The sequence below is a fragment of the Rhinolophus ferrumequinum genome, chromosome 9, assembly GCF_004115265.2.
Source record: "Rhinolophus ferrumequinum isolate MPI-CBG mRhiFer1 chromosome 9, mRhiFer1_v1.p, whole genome shotgun sequence".
NCBI classification, from domain to species: domain Eukaryota; kingdom Metazoa; phylum Chordata; class Mammalia; order Chiroptera; family Rhinolophidae; genus Rhinolophus; species Rhinolophus ferrumequinum.
Window position 1 is genome coordinate 1995817 of NC_046292.1, and position 25461 is coordinate 2021277.

The 25461-nt window shown below is 61.3% G+C and overlaps 1 protein-coding gene across 4 annotated transcripts in view; it reads right to left on the reverse strand.

Moving 5' to 3' along the window:
* Positions 1-25461, reverse strand: part of MEGF6 (multiple EGF like domains 6) — a 91564-nt gene that overhangs the window by 59480 nt on the left and 6623 nt on the right. For 3 of the 4 annotated variants that reach the window (XR_004423969.1, XM_033115955.1, XM_033115954.1), the window contains exon 3: positions 21050-21159. Coding sequence is in view for 2 of the 4 variants with exons in the window: in XM_033115955.1 (XP_032971846.1) it covers positions 21050-21159 (110 nt within the window). In the remaining 2 variants the exon portion in view is untranslated. Of the gene's footprint in view, positions 1-4676; positions 4754-21049; positions 21160-25461 lie in introns of those variants that run through there. The other variant, XM_033115956.1, reaches the window with a different exon arrangement.

Here is a 25461-nt window from a genome sequence, read left to right on the forward strand (position 1 = left end):
TAGGACATGAGGCCAGGACGCAGCCTCCCCTGGGCTGGCTCCAACAGAGACAACAAGCTAGTCCCTCCCAGGACTCACCCTGGGGTGGGTGGCTTTTCTCCCTAAGAGTTCCCAGGACATGGCTGGAAGATCTCTCCAAAGATGCGCGCCCAGGACTCCTGCCCTCCCCCCGGCCTGGCCCTCACCAACACCCCTACTTACCACACTCGGGTCACTTCCCAGAGGCCAGCTCAGTCCCCTGCCCCACCGGAAAGTAAGCCGTCAGGGTCCCTGCACAGTGAGTGCTGCCCCTAGGCCTGCACACAGCTCACCTGCGCCTCCCTAGGTGGCCTGTGCCACCTGCCCAAACCCTCACCCATGCCTCTCTCTCTCAATCACTTAAAGCCATAGGCCAGGTCCACACCGGCCCCAGAGCTACAGGCTTCATGGCCAGATGGACAGATTTAGGTGAGTGCAGAGCAGTCACCACACAGAGGTGCTGCCCCGGTGCAGACCAGGCCAGGCCCAGCTTACACGGCACCCCCTCCATGGCCGACATCACACCTCTGGCAGTGGGACACCTGCCTCCCCCGGAACTGCAGGTCCCTGAGATCAGGCCACGTCTGCTCAGCAGCCACGGCGTGGCCAGCCCCTGGATGTTCTGGCACAGCAAAGGCCAGCAAGGAGTTGTTGAAAGAACGTTGGCTGAGAAAAGGAAAATGAAATAGTGATGGTTATTTTGTTTAGGATCTAGATTTCGCCATAAGTTCTATGTTTTCTGCAAAGGGCCCTCCTCCAGCTCCTCAGATACCCCCGAAGACGAGAAATGAGGCTGATGCTTAGGTACTAGAATCCAAGAGGCCCGAGAGGATCAGGGTATCTGGCCCCCATTCTACAGATGTAAACACTGAGACCAAAGAGAGGCTGCTACAGTCACTCCAAGCATCCAGAGGCTCAGGCCCTATGGTGCCTACACATCTGGGAAGGAGAGGGTGAGGCCATGCCCAGGCTGTGCCCAGATGCTCTGAGACCAGAGCTGGGCATCCCCCAGGTGCTGGGTAAAACCCTGCCACCAGAGCGCACCTACCTCCCTGCCATGGGAGGGAGGGCACCTCCCTCCCAAACAGGGGCTCCCACTGACCAGCTCCAGCCCCGTCTTCCCAGTTTCAGGAGAGACCCGCCACCCATTGCGTCTATCCTCAGGACACCCACCAACCACAGCATGTGTCCTCAGGAGACCTGCCATCCATTGTGTCTTTCTCTCGGACCAAAGCCCGGGAGCCGCCTTTCTCCCTCATACCAGCCTTCCCTTCGCCTGTACCCAGTCAGTCTCCTCTCCCCGTGGCACTGCCTCGGCCTCTGTGCCCTGGCCTGACGTCACCCTGGCCCCAGCGTGGCGACCACGGCTCCCTGGACTTCTGGCCTTGTCACTCAACAGTGCTCTAAAGCACAGGGAGGCCCCGCGGTCCTGACTTAAAGCTCTCAGCAGTCCTGATAAAGGGAATACCCACAAATGTGCACCAAGTGACAGCACCGAGTAAACCCCCTGGCCCTGCCCTACCAGACCTTCGGTGACGTGGCCACCGCCTTGCTTGTCCCCCAGGGCTCCCGGGTGGAAGGATGGATGAATGAATGAATGAATGAATGAATGAACAAATGCAGTGTACATCCAGGCTGCCCCTTCCCCATTCTTGCCCTGGGACCCGTTGTCGGGGTCTCGTCCTCTTTCCCACCTGTGTCCCTCAGGCCTCAGCAACTGTCAGATGTGACACCAGGCGTCATCAGCTGGGCTAGCAGCAGGAGTGGATGAGGAGATGCAGGGAGCCGGCCTGGCACTGGCGTGGAGTCGACCTTAACTCCCAGGCAGTCCTGCGCCTGCTCTGGCCTCTAGCAGCCACCAGGGGGCGCACGTGCCCTGCCACGAAGGGGCAGGCGAAAGGGTTGGTGGGGTCCATGCTGGGGTCCCTTCCAGGAGAGGGTCTGTGAGCCCTAACCCGCCATGTGGCTGTTCTCACAGAGCCTTCCTGTGGTCCGGGGAAGCTCTGGAAGGGCAGACAGGGCTGGGGGTGGGGGCTCCTGGGGGCACTGTCTTCTGGTCCCAGGCTGAGGCAGGGGCTGCAGCCCTGAGGAGGGGATGCTCTGGAACCCCACCGGCTTGGGGCCTTCCCTTCCCCCGCCTCCTCCAAGTACCTCAAGAGCCAGGACCATCCTCAGAGCCGATGCCCAAGGCCTGAGGCAGGCGCGGAGAGAAGCACGGGAGATACAAACTTGCTTGTATGCGCTTCTGCCTAGAGTGAGGTGAAGCCCTGGACCCCGCTTGGTGGGGGGGGTCTAGCTGCCCACCCTCCCATCCCACGGGGTCTGTGCCCCACCCGACCACCCCCCTTGGGCCTCCAGGGCTCCTGGGGGAGTTGCCCACCCCATGGGTTCTAAGGAATAGAAGAAACAGGTGTCAGCAGGTATGCAAGTGAGCCTGGCCATGGATCCCCCACGGCATTCATACGTTCAAACAGCACACAGAGAGCCCCCCAGAAACTCAGCCGGCTGCTTGCCCTCCCAGAGCACATGGGGAGGGGCTTGGGGCAGATGTGCCCCCTTTAAAGGCCAAGTTCAGTCTGTAAAAGGAGGGGCTTGGGCCAGACGGCGTCCATCCGCAGGCTGCCTAACCTGGGCCTGGGTTCCTGCAGCAGAAACACCTTCCCTCAGCATCTGGGGGAACCACGTCCCCCCCCACCTGGGATAGACCCCTGCTCTGGGACGGACAGCTGCCCAGAGGTGTGGGGCCCAGCGGTCTCTTCCTAGAGCCCCGGCGTCAACTTTCCAGCGTTGGCTCCTGTCCACCAGCTGCCGGGAGCCTGGGGGTGACTGCCCGTGTGCTGCAGCCACAGCTGGGCCTCCCCAGTGCCCCAGCCTCGCCACTCGATGTCATCCACCTGCCCATGCCCCTCCAAGGGCCGGGAGAGGTGGCCAACGCCCAGGCCCCCCCAGTCCTGTGGCCACACTGCCCTGGACTCTCCTGGCATGAGTCCCAGATGCTCGCCAACTACACACTCAGGGATCCTCCTGAGGGCTGTGGTCTGTGGCTCCGGCACATAGATTCGGGGTGGCTGGGCCACTGTGTGGCATCCTCTGGCCACGAGCTACAGAAACGGCCAGAAACCCTGCGCCTTCCCCCTCACACTGGACTCCGCGCAGTTCAGCCAACTCCGTGTGCTCCAGGAGACGGGAGGGCCGCGGCCGAGCAGACCCTGTGTCCACACCCCCCACAGCTCCGCCCTGCCTCGCCGAGTCCCCAAGGCACAGCGCCCTCAGAACCTCAGTGACCCTCTGCGAAGTGGGAGCCTGCACAGAGAAGTGGGGGGCTCCACAGGACAGTGCACGTTCACCAAGCCTCCCCAGTGCCGCAGCTCTCACAGGGCAGTTCCCACTCACACAGCTCCACGCACGGACAGGCTGGGGGAGCTCCCGATGCACCAGCCACTGGTGACGGTGACACGCTTTCCCAGCAGGGGCTAGAGGGAAAGGTTTGAATGGGACAGATGCCATCAGGGCCAAGTGCCGTGTGGGTGCCAGCTGCCTCATCTAGGACAATCCCCCACCCCTCCCATGGACCCTCGTCACCCAGAGATGCCCCTCCCCCAGGAGAGAGCCGCTTGCTTACCGGCCTCAGCCCGCCAGCCCTGGGAGATGGTGGTCTGTCCTGGTCCCAGCCCAGAGCGCCCCTGATCACCTGTCCCCTCCCTGCCCTGCCCTTGTCCAGTAGGATGGCCCTCAAGTGGGCAAATCCAGCCACAGACCAGTCACACGCCCCACAGGGGGAAGGCAGGAGGGAAGGGGCCATGTGGGGCCACCAGCAGGTCAGGGGCAGTGGGACAGGGAGCTGGAGTTCTGATGTCCAGCCCACCCTACCTGTCTCCTTGGCAACGTGAGGAGGGGAAGAAGCTCCTGCAGCACGGACACCCGGAAGGAGGCCCTCGAGGGCAGCAGCTCCCAGCCCTGCTGCCCTGACTTCCAGATGGACACATGCGAGATGCTGGGCACCGGTCCCCAGTGCCCAGGGAGGGTACAAAGGCCCTGTGAAACACTGACCCCACCCTGGGCCCTCTTGCCTTGTCTGCACCACGCCCCGGAGGCCCAGCCAAATGGATAGAACTGTCTGCCCCCCACACTTCCCAGGATAGCTGGGGCGCAAATGGGAATGTCTGGGACCTGTGGCGGCACCCGCTTTGTGTGGGACGGCAATTGTCGGCGGACGCAGTGTGGGAACCAGCGCTCAGCACCGAGGGGCCTGCTGTCCCAGAACCTTCGGAATTGCCTGGTTACCCCGAGACCACAGGACTGTCCAGGTTTTTCTGCCCAGGACTAAACAGGCCACAGACACCCCCACGCACTGCAGGTTCCTAAGGAGGGTCGAGGGTCCCAAGTCAGGGTGGTCACGTCCATGAAGCAGAGCATGGCTATGCATGGATGTGTGGGACACCTCGGCTCCATCCTGCTGTGGACTGGCCTCCGTTCTGGCCACGAGGCGGCACCAGCATGACAGGCAACTCAAGGGGCCCCCCTCTCTCCTGAGACCTCGGACCCCAGGGCCTGCACTGGAGGACCCCACCCTGAAAGGCTAATCTGAGGTTCCTTGTGCCCTGACCTGACCAGTGGGGTGACGTCCCCTCACTGCTCCTGGCTCCCAGGAGACTGACCTGGCAGCAGCTCCCCACTGGAGACCCGTTTGGCATGCTGTCAGCACCCTCAGCCGACACCTCCTCCCCCTGCCATAATGGCCTGCTATCAGCGGGTCTGGCTCCGTGATGCTGCCCAGGTCCTCCTCGACCCGGGCACAGAGGGCCAGCCCTGCTCTGGAATGCCTGGAGCCGACAGAACCCGAGAGCAGATTCTGGGGCGCAGATCCAGCCCCTTCACTCACAGACCCCTCATTAATTATCCTGCTGGGAGGGGGAGATAGGCATGGCCCCAGGAATCCTGAAAACGGACAATCAGCACATTTCCTGGAATTTGCTCCTTAACAGCTGCGGCTCTGGGTGGCCAGCACTCAGGCGGGTGGTGAGCACTACAAACAGGGACCGGCCGGGAGGGGCCTTGCAGCTGCGGAGACACAGCCTGCCCCTGCCTCTGCCAGCTGCTCAGGGCAGGGTCACCCCAGGCAGGAACCCTGTGTTTACTGAGTCACTAGCTCCTACTGCCAGGGGTTGGAGGGAGCCCTGGGGTGGCATGGAGGCCTCGTCCTCTGAACCCGAGCCTCAGTCCTGCCTGGACAGCAGGCCCAAGTGGGCAGGGGGCACTTGAGATGCTCCGGTGGCACGGAGGCCGGTGGGGTGAGCTCACAGACCCCCACACACAGGAGGGTCTGCCTCTGGGTGTCTCCTGCTGAAATTATGTCATTAAAAGACCCCCTTCTCTGAAGCCAGTGCTGGGAGAGGTCCTGGCCCCATGGTGTGCCGAGCCGGCCTGGAGCTCAGTCATCCCAGAAGACAGAGACGCCTTTGTGGGTGGTGGGGGGACAACCTGGTCATTAAACGATTCCCTGCACTCATGAGGACACGAACTCCCCTCCCAGAGCCCGGCGCTCTGGAAGACGGGCTGTGTGCTGCGGTCCCCGGGCTGTCCCAGAGCAGACTGTGTGCAGACACCCCCACCACCCTGCAGGAATGTGGCCCGGCCCAGTGCAGGACGATCTTGGAGCAGCCACACCTGTCCCCGCCACCGGTCATAGCCAGCGGGGACCAAGGCCAGAGGTCCGGAGTCAAAGCCGCCCACTCCTCCATTCAACCCACCAGACCCTGCCCACCCTGGCGCCGGCTCCTGCAGGGCGTGGGGCTGTCTGGAGATTTGGGGAACTTTCCTCAAAGGAGGGGTTCAGTGCAGCTGAAGTGGCTTGTGTGGAGGAGCCCACGGCCACTCTGCCCACTCGGGTGGGGAACGGAGAAAGGGAGCAAGGGGCCACCCCAGGGGAGAGGACAGCAGGGTCCCGGCTGGTCACGCCGAGGCCACATCTCTCAGAGCAACAGTAGCTCCCAGGCCTGGTCAGGAGGGGGCCAAGAGCAGCCCTCCTGCAGCCAGGGGTCAGGCCCCCACCCTCAGACACACAGGCAACACAGAGGGTGCTGGGAGGGCCTGCTTCCTCTCCATTTATCAATTATCCCAGCTTAGAAACAGACTCGCCCTTGAGTCAAGGCCAGGGTCTCAGGCCAGGCCACCTCCTGGCCCCATGCCCTCAGGGAAAGCCATCTGCTCTGCTGCTCTGCTTCTGGGTATAGCTGTGGGGCCTCCAACGCTCCCACAGTTTCTTGAGCCCACTCCCAGGGACCCCCGCCTGCCGACTTCAGAAGTCGGGCCCAGCTAGGTGCCAGTGGGCCTGGGTGTGCAGGCTCCAGGTGGGACGACTCATGTCTCTCCCTGCTTGGGTGGGGTAGGGATGGAGGGGCAGGCCACACCAGGTCCCTGGGGGTACCTGCAAGGCCAGGCCCAGGGCAGCCCTCCTGGTTCCAGGTCTTTCCAAGGGTTCAGAGAGGGAGGATAAAGGTCCTGGGGATTCCAGCTGAAACTTGTGTGGTTTCCGTCCAGCCTCTGGGGCCAAGCTGGCTTACTCCGTCCTCTCTGTCTCCCATCTGAAAGCCAATCTTCCCAAACAGTCCCCAGCCCACAGGCACACCTCCTCCAGGAAGCCCTGCGGACCACCGGCCCTCTGCTGGGCATCAGCGCTGAGCCCCGATCGCTCACTGGACCTGGAAACTACAGTCCCAGAACTGCCTCAGAGACCCGCCCAACCTGCCCAGTTCACAGATGAGGAAACTGAGGCCCAGAGGTGAGCCAGGTGTCAGTTCTCAGTCTGCCCTTGTCCCATGAGGTCAGGCAAGACAAAGTTACAGAAATGACTAGTGGTCACTGTATCCCACTGTACAGGACAAAATAAAGTAATGTGAGGGTGTGTGTGTTTTTAACCACAAGCTTTCCTTGCCTGTTTTTCCCTTGAAGACTCAATGCCAGCCGGCCATGAAGAGCTCACGCTCCTACAGGTATTGGGGGCACCTGTCCCCGCTCACCTGGACAACACACACAGGTGTGATCTGCTGCAGAGGAAGGATGGAGCCATATTTTCGGCTGGTGAAAACCTTTCCTGGTTGGTCTACTGCTCTGACAGGATCCCCACAGCCCACCAAGGGACAGGGTGTGTCTGGGGTACACCTCCCACCTCTGCTGACTGATGGTGCTGACCTTCAGGGCAGGGAGACAGGCAGTCCTGGGGGTGCCCGGATCCCATGCTACCCCAAGGGAGAGGCTGTGTGGCAGCTACAACCCAGGGAAGCGCAGGCATGTTGTGTGTGCGGTTACCCCCAGAACGAGGGACGATGCTCTGCCACCCAGCAGTCCTTATGTCCTCACGCCCAGCAGGCCAGGCCTTTGGAAAGCACGTCCCCACCTCCCCACCACGGTTCTTCACCAGGGTGCGCTGTGGCTCACCTGCGTTGACACCTGTGATCTGCACAAAATCACTATTTTATCCCCACCCCCAACAGATGGGCAACTAGGATCCAGTGCGTTATCCTGGGTCCCAGGGCAGCTGGTCTACGGTGGGCACATGTGGAGGACCTGGAAGCCCACCCTGGACCAGCTGCCCTGGGCTGGACTGCACTGCAGGCCTGGGCTGGGTGGGCGGGGGCTCTGCTGTGGGCTCCCCACCCCCACGCCCCACCCTCCAGCTGCCAGCACAGGCCCCCTTTGTGCTCTGTAGGAAGCCTTATGCTGGGAGGCGGAACAAAGGCACTAAGCCCGCTGGCAAGTCTCTGGAGGGAGGGGAGCTTGCTGGGGGAGGGCTCTTCCCAGGGCCCCCTCCCACGGCCTCTCCACCAGCAAGCTAGCAGGGCCTGTCTCCCTCCCCCCTCTTTTGTTCAAATGTAAGAATTTGGGGGAACCAGACAAAATATGGCTTTTATTTTCAAAACTGGAATCAATTATAATTGGGGGTTAGTTAAATATTCCCAACCGCGCTGGAGCTCAGGTCTGGGGTCCAAACCCAGCGTGCAGGGGCAGGAAGGTGCTGGTGGAGGTCTGAGCCTGAGCACGGAGGGCAGGGCTGCCCTGCACACAGCATGACCCTCACACACAGCCCTGCACATCAGCCCTCACACCAGCCCTGCACACCAGCCCTGCACACCAGCCCTGTACACCAGCCCTCACACCCGGCCCTGCACACCAGCCCTGCACACCAGCCCTGCACACCAGCCCTCACACCAGCCCTGCACACCAGCCCTCACACCCAACTTGCATGGCCAACTCTGCACACCCGGCTTTCCTTCCAGAAGACAGTGCCCCTTCGGCCATTTTCCAGCTTTATTTACTGCCCCCCGACTCGCCTCTCTCCCAGGAAGCCCACCCACCCCGAGGGCCAAGGGCTGGTCACAGGCTCAGTCGCCTGGTGCAGATACTCCTGCCCACCCTTCCTGGGAGTTAGACGGATGGGGACGTGGGAATCTGCCCCCCACTCTGAAGCAAATCTCACAGGGCCCCACCCTGAGCAAGGCCTGGTACCATCCTGGGATACGGCGTGGTCAGAAGGTTCCAGGTGCTCCCTGGACACACCGTGACTCCAGCCCCAGCTCCGCTGCATGGTCAGCGGTTGCCGGGTCTCCCTGACCCTGCTTCCTCTTTCACCAGTGGATGAAGTAAAGATTCCATGAGGTGACACAGGCAGAGCATGACACGGGGACAGGCAGGGGCCCCCGGCCTCCAGGCCCTCCTTCCACCACAAAAGGCCATCCCCACAGAGACTGTGGGAGTGGGGATTCCCTGGAGACAAAGTCCGAAGAGGCTGGGGGCACAGAGCATGTGAGCACTGCTCTCCCCACTGGAGCACCCGAGTGTGGATCTCTGAGCCCACCCAGCAAGTGCTGCCCAGAAGCAGGTGAGACAGCCCCCAGTAGACGCACAGATGCCCTCCCACCAGATGCCGAGCCTGCTGCCGGATGCCTAGCTCTCTCCCCACTGCACCCTTGCACACCCTGCTCCTTCTGGAACCCAGGAGGCCAAGTACTGGGGTTTCATGGGTGGGGGGCTGCTCACCACAGAGAGAGCGCAGGCCCATGAGCCTCAGGCGGGGAGTGGGGGGGGTCACTGGTGGTCCACAGAAAGCAGGGTGGGGGAGGAGGGGACTGGCAGAGGCCGGCCCTGAGGGGGAAGGCAGGTCTCCACACGGCTTCCTGGAGGAGGAGGACGTGACCAAGGAGAGGCCACACTCCAGAGTCACCTCCTGGCTCCATCCCCCGGCACAGGGACCACAGAAGCAGCGTCTGTGTGGCTGAGCATCAAGCCACAGCCATGTCCCAGCAACCTCCCCAAAGGCAGCTCGCCACCAGGGGTCCTCCCACCCCCACCCACGGCCCTGGTAGTTCTGAGTAAAATCCAATGCAAGTAGCGCAAATGAGCCGCAGGTCCTCAAAGCATTTCTCTACGCCCACCTGTGGCCATCATGACAGACCCCGAGAAGAAGGGATGCCATCCTGGCCTGGACCCCAGCCTGCGTCGGGGTGGGGTCGCCTCTGGCCAGCCCACAGAGGGGCTCGGGCGCTACACCGCGAGGCTGGGAACCTGGATGGTGCGCGCACAGGGCATGGGCCCCAGCGCCTGGGGGGCCTCGCTCCAGGGTGGTGGCCACGTCCCCCCCAGCTGAGCAGCTCTCAGGAAACAGCAGAAACTTCCGGCTAACAGAGGGCACTCGACAAGCGGTCAGAGCCGCCCAAGCCTGGCGGGGGCTGCACTCACCATACTGACAGCGGGGACCCTGGAAGCCTTGGGGACAGTGGCACGGCTGGGCTGAGCCGGGCACACAGCTGCCACCATTAAAACAGAGACCAGCACTGCATATGGCTGTGGAGAGAGGAGGGGAGGCGCGTGAGCAGGAGCGGGAGCCTGGCGGTAATCCCCAGCCGACCTGCCAGGACACAAAGTCCCTGGGGACCCTGCCCCCCAGGAAGTCTGCCCATAAGGAGAGGCCTCGGGCCTGGACAGCACCCAGACCCTCCTCCCAGGAAGGAAAGCCCCTCCCCCCACTGCAGCCTGGACCACACCTGAGGGCTGAGCCCCTGCACCTGGCTGGGGAGGGTCTCGTAGGCAGGCAACCCAGCCCTGCTGTCAGGTCACTGGTCCCACCTTTGCTCTGTCCTGGGTCACACACCGCCCTACCCCACCAAAGCCTAAAGTGACCCCCCTCCCACGGCCACATCTGGTCTAGGTTCAGTGGAACCTCTCTGAATGAATGGAGCAAAGTTCCAACTTACGGTTTCCCACCACAGCGCCTCTCAAATGCACCTAAGCACTTGACAGGGGAACAGCTCGGCCCCAGCCCAGCCGAGGGCTCCCTGAGAGCGGCCACCGACTCCATCGTCACCATCATGTTCCTCAGTGCCACTGACACTTAGGAGGTGCTGGGTCAATTTTGTCGAATGAATGAGTGAGTGAATAAATGAATGAATGAATGAGAAAACAACTAAACAGGCAAAGCTGGAGGTGACAGTTATTTGTCGAGAAGCCTTGGGGAAAGGGCTCAGGATTTAAGATGGACGAGGAACATGGCAGCACATCCACAGAGATGGGGGAAAAAGAAAGACAAAGCTGCACAAAAATGCACAAAGCTATGTCCCAAACCACGAAGGGGTGCTCCTGCTGGTCCCGGGGCTGGTGGGATGCTGAGAAGACGAGGACACCACAGAGGGGTGGAGCCCGGGATAGAGGGAAGCTTGGCTCGCGTGGAGTGGGGCTGGACAGCCTCACACATGGCAGGACGGGCACCCAGTGCAGTGAGGGGGCACCCCGCAGACACCTGGGTGGGTCCACCCAGGGGGCCAGGCAGCATGGCAGGGACCTGCTTCCCTCATGTCAGGAGGACATGGTAGCAGTCAGGGATGCCCCCAGCAGCAAACCCACCCACAAGTGGACAGCACAGACAATGGCAGCCCAGCATCTCACTACAAGGACAAACACCCCAAAGAACCACCCAACAGTGGAGGAAAAAGACACACAGCCAAAGACGGGAAGAAGTCACTCCTGAGGAAAGGGGGTGCAGGAGCTTCAAACCAGCACTTAGGAAATCCCGTGTTTTCGATCCCCCCATCCCCCACGAGGGAAAGGAAGGGCAGGGTACGAATGGAAAGGAAGAGTCAGACGGGGCAAAGGGCCACGTGGGAAACTCGGAAACACAAAATGTAAAAACTCAATGCATGGGTGTTAAGTGAGGGATGGATGAGTGCTTTGCAAAACAATTTAGAGATTTCTAAGTAATAAATTGGTTTTGTATTTAACATTCGTTAACTTTTAAATGAATTGTATGAGTACCATGTGCCGGGGGGCCCTCCCTCATGGCCAGGACAGCACCCTCAGGACCCCCAGGGGCCCTGGAAGAAACTGCCTGAACCCACAAGTGTGAGAAATGCAAGAGTAGGTGCCGGTGACCCTTGGCCAACGGTGCTTACAGGGTCTGCTGCTGCCCGCGGCCATGTCCCCTGAAGGCTGAGTGGTGGGGAAGGCCTGAGGCAGGGTGAGTCACGCATGGCTGGAGAAGGCCCCAGGAACCACTGTCCCAAACCCCGACCGCCCCCACCGGCCGCAACGCCCTAGCAGAGCGAGGCAGCTTGGGTGTCGCAGACGTGTGTTCAAGTTCCTGTCCTGACATCTATCATTGGCTAGAAATTTGGGCTAAGCTCCATTACGGGCCATTTGCACGTGTCGAATGCAATATTCTCAACGACCTCCACACTGTCAGTGTTACCTCCACACCGTCACCTGACTCTGAAGACGCACAGCCTCTCCCGCCCAGCAGCCCCACTTCCAGGGCCCAGCACGTCTCCTCGGCCTCCAGCTGAACAGAAGACGAGTGTCTCCCTCCTGAATCTACAGACTGTGAGCGGCAGGCGTGGGGACGCTGAGCATTGGACAATCGTCCCAGCTTCCCTGGACCAGGCCTTTGCTTTGGGGTGAAGCTGGGCGGGTCTGTCTGTCATATTCCTAGAACCAAAGGCTGGGCAGGTCCTGAGGGGCGTCCAGTCCTGACGCCGCTCCTGGCTGGGCCTGCGTGCAGGATGGCAGATTTGGGGAGCACAGTTCTAGGGCACATCGAGGGATCTTCTGTGTCATCGTGACACCAGCCACGTTCTCGTACGTGGAAGACAACTTCACACTTGGGGGAACCTCAGGCGAACCCACTAGGAGCAGCTGGAGCAGCCTGTGCCAGGCCGGGCAGCTGCAGAAATAGGACCCCACTGCTCTACAAGAGCTCGGTTCCTGCAAGAGCAGAGCACCATGTCCCTGGAACTGTCCCGAGGCCAAGCCCCGGCCTCCTACCCTTCCCTCTCCCTAGCGGCCACCTGGTGGAAAGTTGGAGCAGCCCGGGGTGGGACAGGTGTGATCCACGTTGATAAGCCAGCCACCACCCGCAGGCTGTGAACACAGGGGCGGGTCACCATGCGTGCTCAGGGAAGAAACGCTGGGCTTTCTCGAAGCCAGCCCCGGGAGTTTGCATCCCACACCTCCTCTCAGGGGCCCAGACACCTGAGTCCAGTCCATTCTGCGACACGGAGCCTCTGGTTTCTTGACACGCTCCTCCTGGGCGGCCGGGGAGAGGGCTCCTCAACGTGGGGTGGGCCCAGGTGCAGCCCCCAGAGGAGGGACACGCCTGTCTGCACTGGCTGGGGGCTGAGGTCACACGCTCATCAGGCCTACAGGTGACTCAGACCCCTTTCCTGAGAACTTTGAATCCTCAGAATTTTCTGGATGCAGCCCGGGCTGCTCAGACACCCCCTTGGATCAGCTCAGCACCTACACATGCAGTGGCTGCGACGACTGCATAGAATCGTGCATGAGAGCTCCCGGCATGGGCCTGGCTCACGGGCCTCTGACGGACAGAGCCCCTGGCTGGGACGACCACCAGGACCACCTCAGGAGGGCCCTGCTGCCGCCTGGACACTCAAGGTTCCTCTGCTGAATGCTGAGTCACGGCGGCCTGGTGGATGGCACGGGTGGCGCTGTGTTATTTTCCTTGTCACCCAGGCTGACGCCGGGATCAGGGTGACCGGGTGGGGATGATTTATGGATGTCACCAGAGAACAGTACGCACCAGCTTTTCTGCAAGTCCTGAGTCAGCCGCTGGCTCCAATGCTCAAGACTCACAACCAAGTGTCCACACAGGTGGGTGAGCTTCGTGGAATGGGATGGGGTCCATTTCAGAAAGTAGCCGGGAGAAGGATCCAGAGGGGGGGACCCAGGGGTGTAGCTGCCTGGCCTCAGATGGCCACAGGGCCTCCCGCACTGCAGAAACCCCAAATTGGATCTCGCTCCAGAAGACAACCCATCATTATGGCAACGGCTGGCCCCCAGCTCCCAGATGTGGTGAGGCTGGCATGGCAGACTCCTGTGGCCGGGCCACCAGGCCAGCCAGAGGGGCTCATGGGGCTTCTATGCTGCACAGCCTTGCATTCAGGAAACTGCCAGGGCCTGTGAGGCATGTCGTAGGCACACATAGCAGGACGGAACCCCAAGAGGACACGTCTGCCCCTGGCAGGTGTTTCTCCAGCGACCGGCCCCCAGAGGCCGGCACCAGGCAGTCAGGGCTGGAACCTGTGAAGGGCACCTGTGTCCACCACTGTTGGAGGTTTTCTGGGGTTCAAACGATGCTGAGTGTGTGAAAGCTCAGACAAAGGAGGTGAGAGTGAGGATGACACTGCACCCGCTCCCCGCTGGCCCGACCGGCTCAGCGTGCCGTCACGGAGTCGTTGGCTCAGGGGTGGTTCTTGTCTTATCACCGAGCTGGGGGGCACATCCCCCTCCCCATGTCCACGCCACTGATGAGAGCTGCCTGTGCATGGGTGGGGGTGGGAACCACAGTGCCCACCTCCCACCGGGGCCGGTAGCTAAGGAAGGGAGGCCACTTCCCTGTCCCTGCCACCCAAACCTGGCCTCCCACCAGTGCTGGCCAGGGGCTAGGGCCCTGGATGTGGTCTCCCTGCTGAGAGACATCAGTCCAGCTGCTCCATGCTGGCCATTGAGGATCTTGGTTCCCAAGGCAGGGCAAACTGTCCAGGCCAGCTCCCTGCCCGGGCTGAGACCGCACCCACCACATAGTGGGTCCCCAGAGACAGGCGGGTGGACAGACTCCCTCTGCTCAGAGTCAGGCCCAGCTCCCAAAGCCCCTGCATGGTGGCCAGTCAGGGACACAAGCTGGCCACACCGAGTCTGGGAGACAGTGTCCTGTCAGTAGAAGAGGTGGGAGTGCCCACTGGCCACGGACCTGACGCAAAGCCCACTGCCCCCACCAGGCTCCAGCATCAGCCTCGACTGAAGCCCTGGAGAGATCTGTGCAGGCAGTATGGCCCTCCCGGCTCCTCCTCCTTCCCCACCCCCGGCACAGCCACCTCTCCAAAGGTGGGCTGCAGGGCAGGGGACATGGAACCTTCCAGAAGGGCTGCTCCTGGACTGAGCTCTGCCTGGCACTTAGATTGTTCTGGGCTGCGGGTGATGGCGGCATCTCTGTGTCTCGCTGCACCGTAGCCCCAGGAGAGGCTGGGATCCTGTCCCTGAAACTCAGCAGAGCCCGCCCAGGGGTCTGAACCCAAATGACCATCAGTAACTCCTGGTGGAATCAATGAATGAACCTCCCCCTCCCTCTGCGGATGTCTGGAGTGGGTCCCAGGACTGAGACATGGAGACACAGACTCTGTGCAGGTCTCAGCCCCGCACCCGTGGGGATCAGGCTCCATGTGCCCTGCGGGGCAGGCCTGTGCAGGGGGTCCGGGTGGAGGAGAGGGGAGGAGCACTGCCCAGGGGTGAATGTGAGCACATGTGTGGGTGTGTGCCAGCTCTACTAATTCCCACACTGGGCGCGGGGCTGACATGCATCCAGAACGGAAAAGGAAAAGTGAACGGCAGAAGCAGGAAAGCTGAGGGCGGCCTTTCTGCAAGTCCTTCCCAGCAGCCCCCAACCAGCCAGGCCCAGAGCCACAGGACCAGAGCAGGGAAGGGAAGGGAGGCCAGCCGGCCACCTGCCTGGAGGACCCCAGCTGGACATAGGGGCCAAGCCCAGGACTCACCCAGGGCCCTGACTGTAGGTACAAGACCCAGGGTGCATCCAGTGGCTACAGCACAGCCCCCCTTGGAGTCCTACGGCCTTGCACTGTCCATTCCTTCTGCCGTGGGTGTCTCTTCCCCAGCCACACGCAAGGCCCCTCACTCACGCCATGCAGGACACCCACGCCCTGGATGGAGAGGCCTCCCCAGGGTCCCCTCTGAAGCAGCAGCCATCTCTCAGCCCCTTCCCCAGCCTGAGTTTTCTCCGTAGCATTTCCCACCAACTGGCATGTAACTCATTCCTCCCTCCCTCCCTTCCTTCCCGCTTCCCTCCTTCCCCTGGCCGAGGACTAGAATTCCATGAGAACAGGTCTGGTCCCAGTCTCTGCTCACTGCCAGCTTCCCACGCCCGACTACGGTGCCAGGCACCCTGTCAACCCTCCGTGAACATTTGTCCAGTGATCCCGGTGTCAGTATTTCTCAGCTCATGCTTTACGGACACTGTTTTATTGTTCTGATTTTGTTACTTTTTCTTCCTTTCTTTTTTAAGAAAAAATTAGGGGCCGGCCCGGTGGCTCAGGTGGTTGGAGCGCCGTGTTCCTAACGACGAGGTCGCGGGTTCGATTCCCACACGGCCCAGTGAGCTGCGCCCTCTACAGCTAAGATTGTGAACAACGGCTCTCCCTGGAGCTGGGCTGCCGTGAGCAGCCGGAGGTCGGTGTGAGTGGCCGGCAGCCAGCGTGAGCGGCTGTGTGCTGCCCTGGGCTACTGTGTGATGCTGTGAGCAGCTGGTGGCCAGCGTGAGTGGCCGGCAGCAGGCGAGAGCTACCAGGAGCGGACGACCAACGACCAGTGACTGACTGCCTCAGCCAGGGAGAGCACAAGGCTCATAACACCAGCACGGGCCAGGGATCTGTGTCCTACAACTAGACTGAGAAACAACGGCTTGAACTGGAGTGGGGACGAAGGGGGAAAAAAAAGAATTAGTTTGGAAAACACTACACAGTCTGCCTCAGGAATCCACAGTGCATATTAAAGGTTCTAAGAAGTCCTGCAAAAATGGAACCTGGTTAACTGTGCGTTACGCACAGCTTCCGGGAGCACGGAATCCCTTTTCCAGAGCTCTTCACATCACATCCCACGTGGTCGGTGCAGCTCCTGCACCTCCTCGGGCCCTGCCTCTCCATCTGTGGCCTGAGGGGATGGACTGAGCCCAGCCCACCCAGACAGTGACAGCAGACAGCCTTCCGGCACCTTATCCCTGGCTGTGTCCATCTCAGAGCCTGCACACAGAGGGTCTGGGGGTACAACGGCCAGTCACCTCATCCTTCGATGAGGGGGAGCCAGGACCCAGGGCAATTATGGCTGAAACATCCTGAGGGTCCAGGAAAAATCTGTCACCCAACTGGAATTCAGAAAGCTGCTGAGCGGGAAGGACTTGAACCCCCAAAACAGAAGGTCGGAGCCCAGCTGCCCCCAGTGGGCCAGTGCAGCAGGCCACAAGGACCCGGGGAAGCCCCTGGCCAGCAGGTACCATGGCCCCACCCAGCCAGCATTTTCTTTTCGGTCACCTCCCGGTCACAATGCTGCCAAGAGGGCCTCGGACGAGTCCCAACACCATTAGAAGCTTCCTGTCATTCTCTCGCACTGTAGTTACGCCTTCTCGTTCCCACACAAACGCCACGGGCCCCTGACATTGTCCCACATGTGCCTTCATCTCCAGGTCACATCGAAGGAAATTTCACCACGGCAGGGGCAGCGGGTGTCAGCAGCTCATGGGCGGTGTCCTGCCCGCCCGGGCCCAGCCTGATCACCTCTCGGCGTCCCTTGACCACAGAGAGCCTAGACTGGGAATGAGGGAAGGTGCTGGGAGGGCGGGAGGCAGGGGCAGAGGTAGGAATGGGGTGGGGATGGAAGCCAAGCCAGAGGACCTGGCTCGGGGCCCCTGTGCAGGAAGGCAGCCCCGCTCCCACGTGGGGGCCTCATCTCCACCACCATCCTCTCTGCTCACGCTCGGGAGCTCCGAGGACCCTGACGCAGCCTGCATCCCCGACGCCTGTAGGCACGCTGGCCGGGAGGGGACCAAAGGCAGCTACCCCAGACTCAGCTGACCCACCGACGCAGGGCCTCCCACTGGCTGGGGGCCCAGCACCTGCTCACTGGTGGCAGGGTGGGAATTTGAGCCCGGAGAGAGGGAGGCAGGCTGACTGCAAGGGTAGGGCTCACAGCAAGAAGCCCTCTCCCAGCAGAGGGAAGCTTGAGGAAGGCTTGTGCTCTGCCCACCTTCCCTGGCCACCCTGGCCAGCACCAATAGTCCCCACATATCCTCCTTCCTTCCCTGACATCCCCACACTTCCTCCCGCTCTGGGCTCCAGCCAGCTTCCTGAATACTCTAAGCCCCACCTGGCTGGACTCACCTGTCCACAGACCCCCAGTTGGCCCTGAGCGCCCTGTCGCAGCCTCCGTGTCTGCTAGCGGCCAGCCTCCCCGTGAGACCCTAGGTCCCCACGGGCAGCCCTGCCCTGCCGGGTCCCTCTGAATTCTCAGCACTCGGCAGTAGCTGAGCAAAAACTGAATGAATGAAGGAACGAGTGAGTGAGTGAACAAATACATAGTGGAACTATGTTACTTCAAACAGGATGATAAAAGAATCAACAAACAGTCCATTTTGGTCTAAAAGAATTTGTAAAGGTTCTTTACATGAAGGTCCTGCGTGCCTTCAGATGCCACTTATGCAAATGTTCCTGTCCTAGAGGCTGGTCCTAGAGGCTGCGGAGCAGAGCACAGCGCTAAAACCAGAATAAGAAAAAGAAAAAGAAGACGCACCTCCCCACGAACGCACATCCTTTTTAAGACACCTCCAGCACCCGGCTTCAGTTCTTACAAAGCCAGAGTTCCGAACGGAATCGTTAAAACGGTGCCCTTGTTATCACTTTGTTTTTTCCCTGCATCCTGTCACGTCGCTCAATGAGTCTGATGCTTCCCCCGTAGAAGTGTGAGTGGCCAAGCTCATGCTGGTTTTCGGAGTCAGTAATTCTTGTTATCACATTAACTAGATTTGTGCTGATGCCGGAAGGATTGCCCTGACTCAGTTCTCACTCGGGGTGATATTCCATCACACGCACTTCCCAACAAGCCGCAAACTCCCCCCACTACAGGTGGGTGATGGCTCTTCTTGTCAGATAACTGCTTCTCCATGGCATGTGCTTCTGCAAAGGCCCTCGACTAAAACCGGACATTTACCGCACAATCTCCACGGCGTAATTGGCTTTCTCTAGTCTCGAAAGCAGCGTTTGGGGTCACCATCAAAATTGCAAGCCATTGCTTTAGAACTGAGAACGGGAATGAAATCATCCCAAACCAGCCCCCAGCACGTGCCTGCATGTGTAGGACTTATTCATACGCAAACAAACACTATCCTGTTGGTCTCTGTGAGCTGCTCTGGAGTAAGTGGAGGAAGACACAGTGACGAGCAAAATTTTTCCACACCTCCCCGCTCAGGGAGCCTCTTCTCGGGAATCTTCCATGATTGAAATGTCCTCTGATAGACAAAGTGAAAGAGCCCAATAAAATGATCACTTGATCTTAACTCTTCCTAGTATCTCGGTCACTTTCTAATATTCAGTTCAGAGCGTAAGTGAAACGACACCATTACCTTCTGTAAGTACTTTCCGGGCGCTGCTGCCACATATTGAGCCTGTGTGAGCACCCCCCCCTGGGCGGGACCCCGGCTCCTGCCCTGGCCCACGTGAACCCCCAGCCCCCCTCACATGCTTGCAACCCAGACACGGAGCACACGTGAGCGTCCCGGGAGGTCAGGCCACGGGGCTTTTCCCGGATCACTGAAACAAACATAACAGCCAAATGTATAAACAAGTGAATCCTGCCCTAAAAATGAATTTTTAAAACAACCAAAAAAGCCAAAGCTTCAAGTTCCAGATGGGGACCCTGCCCATGGAGATCCTCTCCCGTGGGGACCCTGCCCGTGGGGACCCTGCCCGTGTCTCCTGGCTGATGGGACAACCTGGAGCCCTAAGGCCAGGCCCAGTGGCTAAGAACGCCTACTTCCCCACCACCCCAGCCCTGTCCCTCCATGTCTGCTGCCCTGGGGCGGGGGGGTCTGGCCAACCCCGTACCATGCTGAGGCACTGCCTAGCTCTGATCCTGGGCGGGTTCGGGACCCACCCTCTCCTGCATCCTCACTCCTGCCAGCGGCCAGGCCAGGCAGAGCCCTCGTCCTGCCCAGGCGGATAGAGCTGCAGCACAGGTTGGGGACTAGGGCGTCATTGGCCTTGAGCTCCCGAAAACCCAGCTCCTAAAACCAGCACTTGGCCGTGTCTCCGCAGTGGGCAGAGGCCCACCTGGCCCCCATGGGTCTGGCCAGCCGTTGGCCCTGCCACTCCTCCTGCCCAACCCTGGGATGGTCACTCCAAGACCCAGGTGAAGCCAAGAGCCACAGGACCCCACTCAGCGGCACAGAGTGGATATAATCGTGGACCGCTGCTGGGCAAGCCTGGACCTACACCTGGTTCCCCTCCCCCAGCCCAGGAAGCCCAGCCCAGAGGGCCCCCTGGCCACACAGTCCCGCATCCATGTCCCTTCCTGGGGGTGCGAGACCGTGCCTCTCCCCACCACCACTAAACCCCGGGGACGCAGACCTAGCCCCCAGTGTCACAGATGGCTGGAGTCACCTTTGGCAGGCGTGAGGAGCCCCCACCACAGCAGAGCGGAAACCGGGGACCTGGCTTTGATGTCTGCCCTGCACCCCACTCAACAGACCCCTTTGTTTTCCCAGACGCCAGCCATGGAGGACAGCACACATCAGCGCTGCGATCAGAGCCCTGGAGAGAGGGCCGCAATCAGGGCAGGACGCCCCCACCCACGGCCGCTGGCCAGCGTCCACCCCGGCCCCCACCGCCCCCCTGCCACGGAGGGCCCTGAGCCCTTCCTTCTCCCCCATCCTCCCTTCCTGGAGGGAATTATTCATTTCCTCTCCTGGAAAAACATCACACATCCTTTCCTTTCCCCTTTTCCCCTTGAGTTCACGTAAGGTCGCCTTGGGCCCTCACACTTCCTGTGTGAGGAGGGACCCAGGGTCCATGAGGAAGGACAAGCTGTGCCACGAACCCTGAAGCCCGGTTCTCGTTCCAGCCGCAGAACAACCCCCCACGCCCCCGCGGTGAACCCCAGCCACCACTCACATCACCAGATGTCATGTCACTATTGCAGGGGACACCAAGAGCCGACCTTGTCAGTCAGCCTCACCTGCGGACTCCATGCTGTGAGCCCCCCCTTTTACAAGCAGAGGCCTCAGAACCACCCCCTGGGACCAGACAACCCGACTCCAGTCCATTGCACCTCTCGGGACCATGATCCGCTTGCCCACCAGCGCCTACCGGGTGCCGTGCCACGCAGCGCCCTCACCTGTGCTGAGACCCAGGGGCTCCCCTCCCTGCTGCGTCCACCAGGACCCCCCTCGGACATAGGCAGCGACTCCATCCAACAGCTGACAAGACTGGGGCGCAACGCCCAGCTGGGCCTTTCTAGAACAAAGTGGGCAGAAGGACCCTGACAGTGGGGGTGTGGGCACGGCAGGCAGGGCAGGCGGGTGAGAGGTAATGCTCCAGGACACTGACCCCGAACCAGGCTCAGAGACACCTGAGCCCACTGACATCAACGCGTGGCCCCCAGCCCGCCCCCACCATCCGGCTCAGAGCCCCCACCCACCCCAGCTCTCTCTTTCCTGGACTCCTTCCAGCGTCGACATGGTGGGAATCCACCGTTCCTTTTTTCTTGTATTATTTTGTTTTAATAGCCTTAGGTAAGCAGAATGACTGAGTGGCCCTGGCTGTCACTCACGCTGCTGTGACAAGTTCCACCAAGTGCAGAAAATGGGGGTGGGGCCTGCATCCCGAGGCAGCTGGGAGGGACCCCCGTTAGAGGTGGCCTCCCCTGAGGCAGGATGTAGTGTCTGCAGGCTGCAGCCGGCAGGCGGGACACTCACCGGAGAGGCAGCCCTGGTGGCCGGGCTGCTGGCTCCACCCCGGGCAGCACCTCAGCACAGTCTGGGTCTCCATGGCGTACACCTGCCTGTAGCCCGTGTAGTAGACAGTTCTAGAAAATAAGGGAGAAGGGACGCATTTACCGCCCAGAGACCAGCGCTCACGCCGTGTCACCTGTGCCTGGGCTCTCGCCACATCCCCTCCCCCACCGCTTCTCTGACTGCCCCCAGTTCATAGCTGAGCAGGTGGAGGCTGGGGTGGTGGAAGGCCCACATCCCGAGGCCAGCCTGGGGGCGCATGCCACCCTGAGCCAGCACCCTTCGGTGTTCTGCCCCAGGAGTGCCACAGCCACTCCCTCTTCCCCACAGCCGTCCCGGCTACATGCTGGCATCAGCATGGATGTCATGCCTGCACCTGGCCCTTATCGCAGGGACAGTCTTGGAGGGTCTGGGGTGGTCGGACACGCAGTGCCCAGCCGAGAAGCAAGAATGGCTTCTGGAATGGACCCAGTGGGCTTCAGGGGCGCAGTGCTGGGCGGGCCGTGCCATGGGTGGTGCCTGTTTCGACCCCAGCCTCTGAGCCCACCAGTGCACCAAGGAGGCGGGCCACAGGGCTGTCCTGGAGAGTCCCTGAGGAGGGTCCCTTCCCCCCCCAGGAGCGCAGGGCTGAGGTGGGGAGATGGGGTGAGCAGGAGAAAACAGCTGTGGACAGCAGCAAGAGGACCCACTGTGCTCAGCGCAGACGCCGAGGTCAGAGCGGAGCCGGCCACAGGGCTTCCCCAGGGAGGGCGGTCTGGAGGCCAGGGCGGCCTGGGTCCATGGGTGGTTCCTGCTCAGACGGGAGGAATGCAGCCCCCACAAAGGCTGAGCAGAGAGAGGCAGGCCCCACCCAGCAGCTGGGCGGGGGCTCCAGACTGGGCCCCCTGGAAGTAGGCAGCCTCGGGCTCAGCACAGGGAGTGGACCAAGGAAGGTGGTGCCAGAGCCAAAGAGGGACCAGCTCACGAGGAGGATGGAGGGCCTCCCATCTGTCCCCTCCCCAAATCCAGAGGCTGCCCCGGCCATCTGCACCTCAAGGCCCCTGGGAGCCCAGGCACTCAGGGTCACCCTCGGCAAGGGGGTCTGCGCTGCCCCAGCCCATCCCATCCTTCTGGCATCGCCAATCCCATGGTGGGCAGGGCAGTGTTGGTGAATCAGCCAGCAAGGGGGCACCTCCCCTACCTCCAGGAGTCACCCTGTGGCCATGAACTTGGAGAGAAGCCAGGGTGGGAGGCAAGGGACGTCCCAGTCATACACAGCCCACCAGCTCCCCATGTGGCTACACCCTACACCCCAGGGCTCCTACATCTGGCCCCTCTGCAGCTGGGCCTCAGATCTCAGAAGGGTCTATGCCCTTCCAGAAAGCTCCATTTCTGCTTCTTCAGAGAGTGGGTTACAACAGCGCAAGGATCTGGCCCAACCAGCTCTCCTGGGAGCCACCCTCACTCCCCTTCCTCTCCTGACCTCCTCCCAAACCACCTCCACCCCTTACCTGGTGACGCTCAGCAAGACAGATGGCTAACTGCCCCCACCCACACACCCCTATGTCTCTTATGGCTTGTGCTGGCTGAGCAGTGTCCCCCCAAATCCATGCCCACCCATAACCTGTGACCGGGGCCTTGTGCAAAGGTCTTGTGTTTATGAAGACAAGACTGGCCATGCAGATGTGGGATGTGGGATGTGGGGTGCAGGAGGGAGGGAAGGAGGGAGAAGGACAAGAGCGTGTAGTGACCAGCGGAAGGGGCCGGCCAGGCGCGGGCCACCCTGCAGCCTTCAGGATAGTGACACTCCCACCCCCGCCCCACCACTGTCTGTAGCAACCGTGACCCAGGCCCAGCCGACAGCCACTGGGTCGAGGGCCCTTGAGCCCCTGGGAGTGGCCTGAGGGCCTGGACTGTTGTCTGTGTCCAGGAAACGAAACAGCCTCCGGGCGTGCTGGGGCTTGGCCCTGGGGAGCCGTGGGAGCCGTGGGGACCCGGACCCCACAAACAAACAGGGCCGCTTCCGGGAAGCGTAGTATGTGCCGTGCACGGCACACAGTGAGTGGTCAGGGAACTCTGCAAACACTGCCTTGGCAGGACATGAAACCACTTGCCTAGAGAGAAACCGCCACAGCGGGGACATTCTCTGGCATTGCGGAGTGTTTAGTCCCTTCCACCGTAAATATTTATCCCTCTCCTGGGGCTACGTGCAGGTCCTCGCGGTCACCGGTCACCGGGAAGCTGGGGCAACTAGCCCATCTGCTCCCTCCCTTATGCTCCCAAGAGTTAGAGACCCTTGGAGAGAGCCAGTCATCCTGCAGCCCCCTGGGGGTGGGGGGCCCCTGAGAGCCAACCCCTCCCTCCTCTGCAGCTCACATGGGACAGCTCACAAGGGGCAGCTCACAGGGGCACAGCCACCACCAGGCATCTGGTTCACAGCAGGCACAGTGGACAGGGGATGTGGCTGCCCGGTTGGTGCCCGCTCCTCCACCTCCTGCAGCCACCTGGGAGCCCAGGCCACAGCACAGCAGGTCTGGCGGGGTGGGCCTGGTGGGAGAGGAACACAGGTGGCTCTGTGTTCCGAGCATCCTTCTCCTTCCTTCCTTCCTTCCTCTCTTCCTTCCTTCCTTCGAGTGGACTGCACCCCCCAGAAGGGGTGTGGGCCCTTTACATGGCCTGGGGAGCTCCCCCAGCCTGGGGTGGTCTGTGCAGGCTGGCAGGTTTGTCGGGGAAACACTGATGCTCTAGGAGAAGTGACACAAAGAAGGAGGACTGGATGTTGGTCTGGGCAGAAGGGGAGAAGGGAGGGGGGCTCAGGCCAGCTTCCCCTGAAGGATGAACGGGGCACGTCAGCGGCAGAGGCCCTCCTCGGGACTGGCCACAGCCCCCGTGGCCGCTGGAGGGGCATTTGGATGAGGCATTTGGGGAAACTGCCCACGCTGGCACAGAGGATACAGTCCTGGGCGTCGTGGGAGGGGCACGACACGGTAACAGCACTCCAGAAGGCAAGTGAGGCCGGGCCCCAAAACCACTTGGCTCTGGTTTGAGGAAACCCTACAGGACACCTGATCGTCCACGGGCACAGAGGCGGCGAGACGGGTCTCATTCACCTTGAGTGGAGTGCTGCAGCGGGGAGCCCTGCCTGGAGGACCTGCCTGCGTTCCATAGCCAGGCCGACCGGACAGCTACCCGTCCACAGAGCTGCCCTCCCCACCCACAGGCCAGGGACTCAAACTGCTCCTTGGAACCCTGAGGCAGGACGGCTGCAGGTTGGGGAGACCGTCCCAGTCCCCTTGAGATGGGAGGTGCAAGAAGAGGAACCTGCTTTGTACATGGAGCCCTCGTGAGACTTCCCAGATAATCCTGACACAGAAGAAAACACCCCCACTGACACAAACATTAGCCGAGATGCTGTGACCCCGCTGGCACATGCCTGGGCAGCGTGGGACTCCCAGACAGTGGGACTTTCCCGGACAGCGCCCCGGATGCCAGGCAGGAGGCCAGGACACACAGCCATTTGGAAATGCTGCTGCCACATGCCCAGGCCAGCCTGGAGGCCAGTGACAGAGAAATCGTGAGGGCCACCCACACGGGCTTCCCCGGCTTGGCCACCCATTGTCCTTTCCGGTCCCCGGGGCCACAGGGCTTCTGGCTACTTCCAAAGTCATGCTCTTTTACCACCGGTTGTTGGGGTGGTGTGCAGCTCCTGTGACCTCATTCCCATTCTGTAAATACACGCACATCTGTGCGTGTGGAGGTCTGTCTGGCAGGACAGACTGCAAAGTACACACTGCTGAGGCCCCTGAAGCTCAGCCCCCCGCCCCCACCCCTGACGCCTGGGCACATCCCTCACAGTGCAGGGGCCGCCCTGCGCTGTAGGATGTCAATGGTGTTCCTGCCTCCACCGGCTACAGCAGCCGACCGTCGTCCCAGCTCATCAGTCACAAGGGACACTCTGCAGACACTGCCTAGGTGTCCAGGGAAGGGGACCACTGCCCGGGCTGAGAACCACTGATACAGCTTATGGGCACTGCCCCTCCTCTATTTCGAACACATATGAACGTGCAGCAGACGAACATTTAAACGAGAGCTGCACCCCAACACAGAGGAGGGCAGACGCCCTGGAGCTCCTGGGAGCAGGCACAGCGGGTTCAGGCCCCACGTAATGAGACAGTGCAGTCGACTCCCCCAAGACTTTGCCAAGAAGCCGGACACCATACCCAATGAGGACCCTGTGCCACATTCCCTCCACCTGGCCCGGGGGCAGCCGCCAGCTTCCAGGTGGGGGACGTTGCCCGAGCTGACCCCTCCCCCAGCTTTGCAACCAGACAGATTGCAGAACTGAGTCTATAAGAAGAGGAGAGGTATGCAAAGGCACTCCCTACATTTGATTTTGA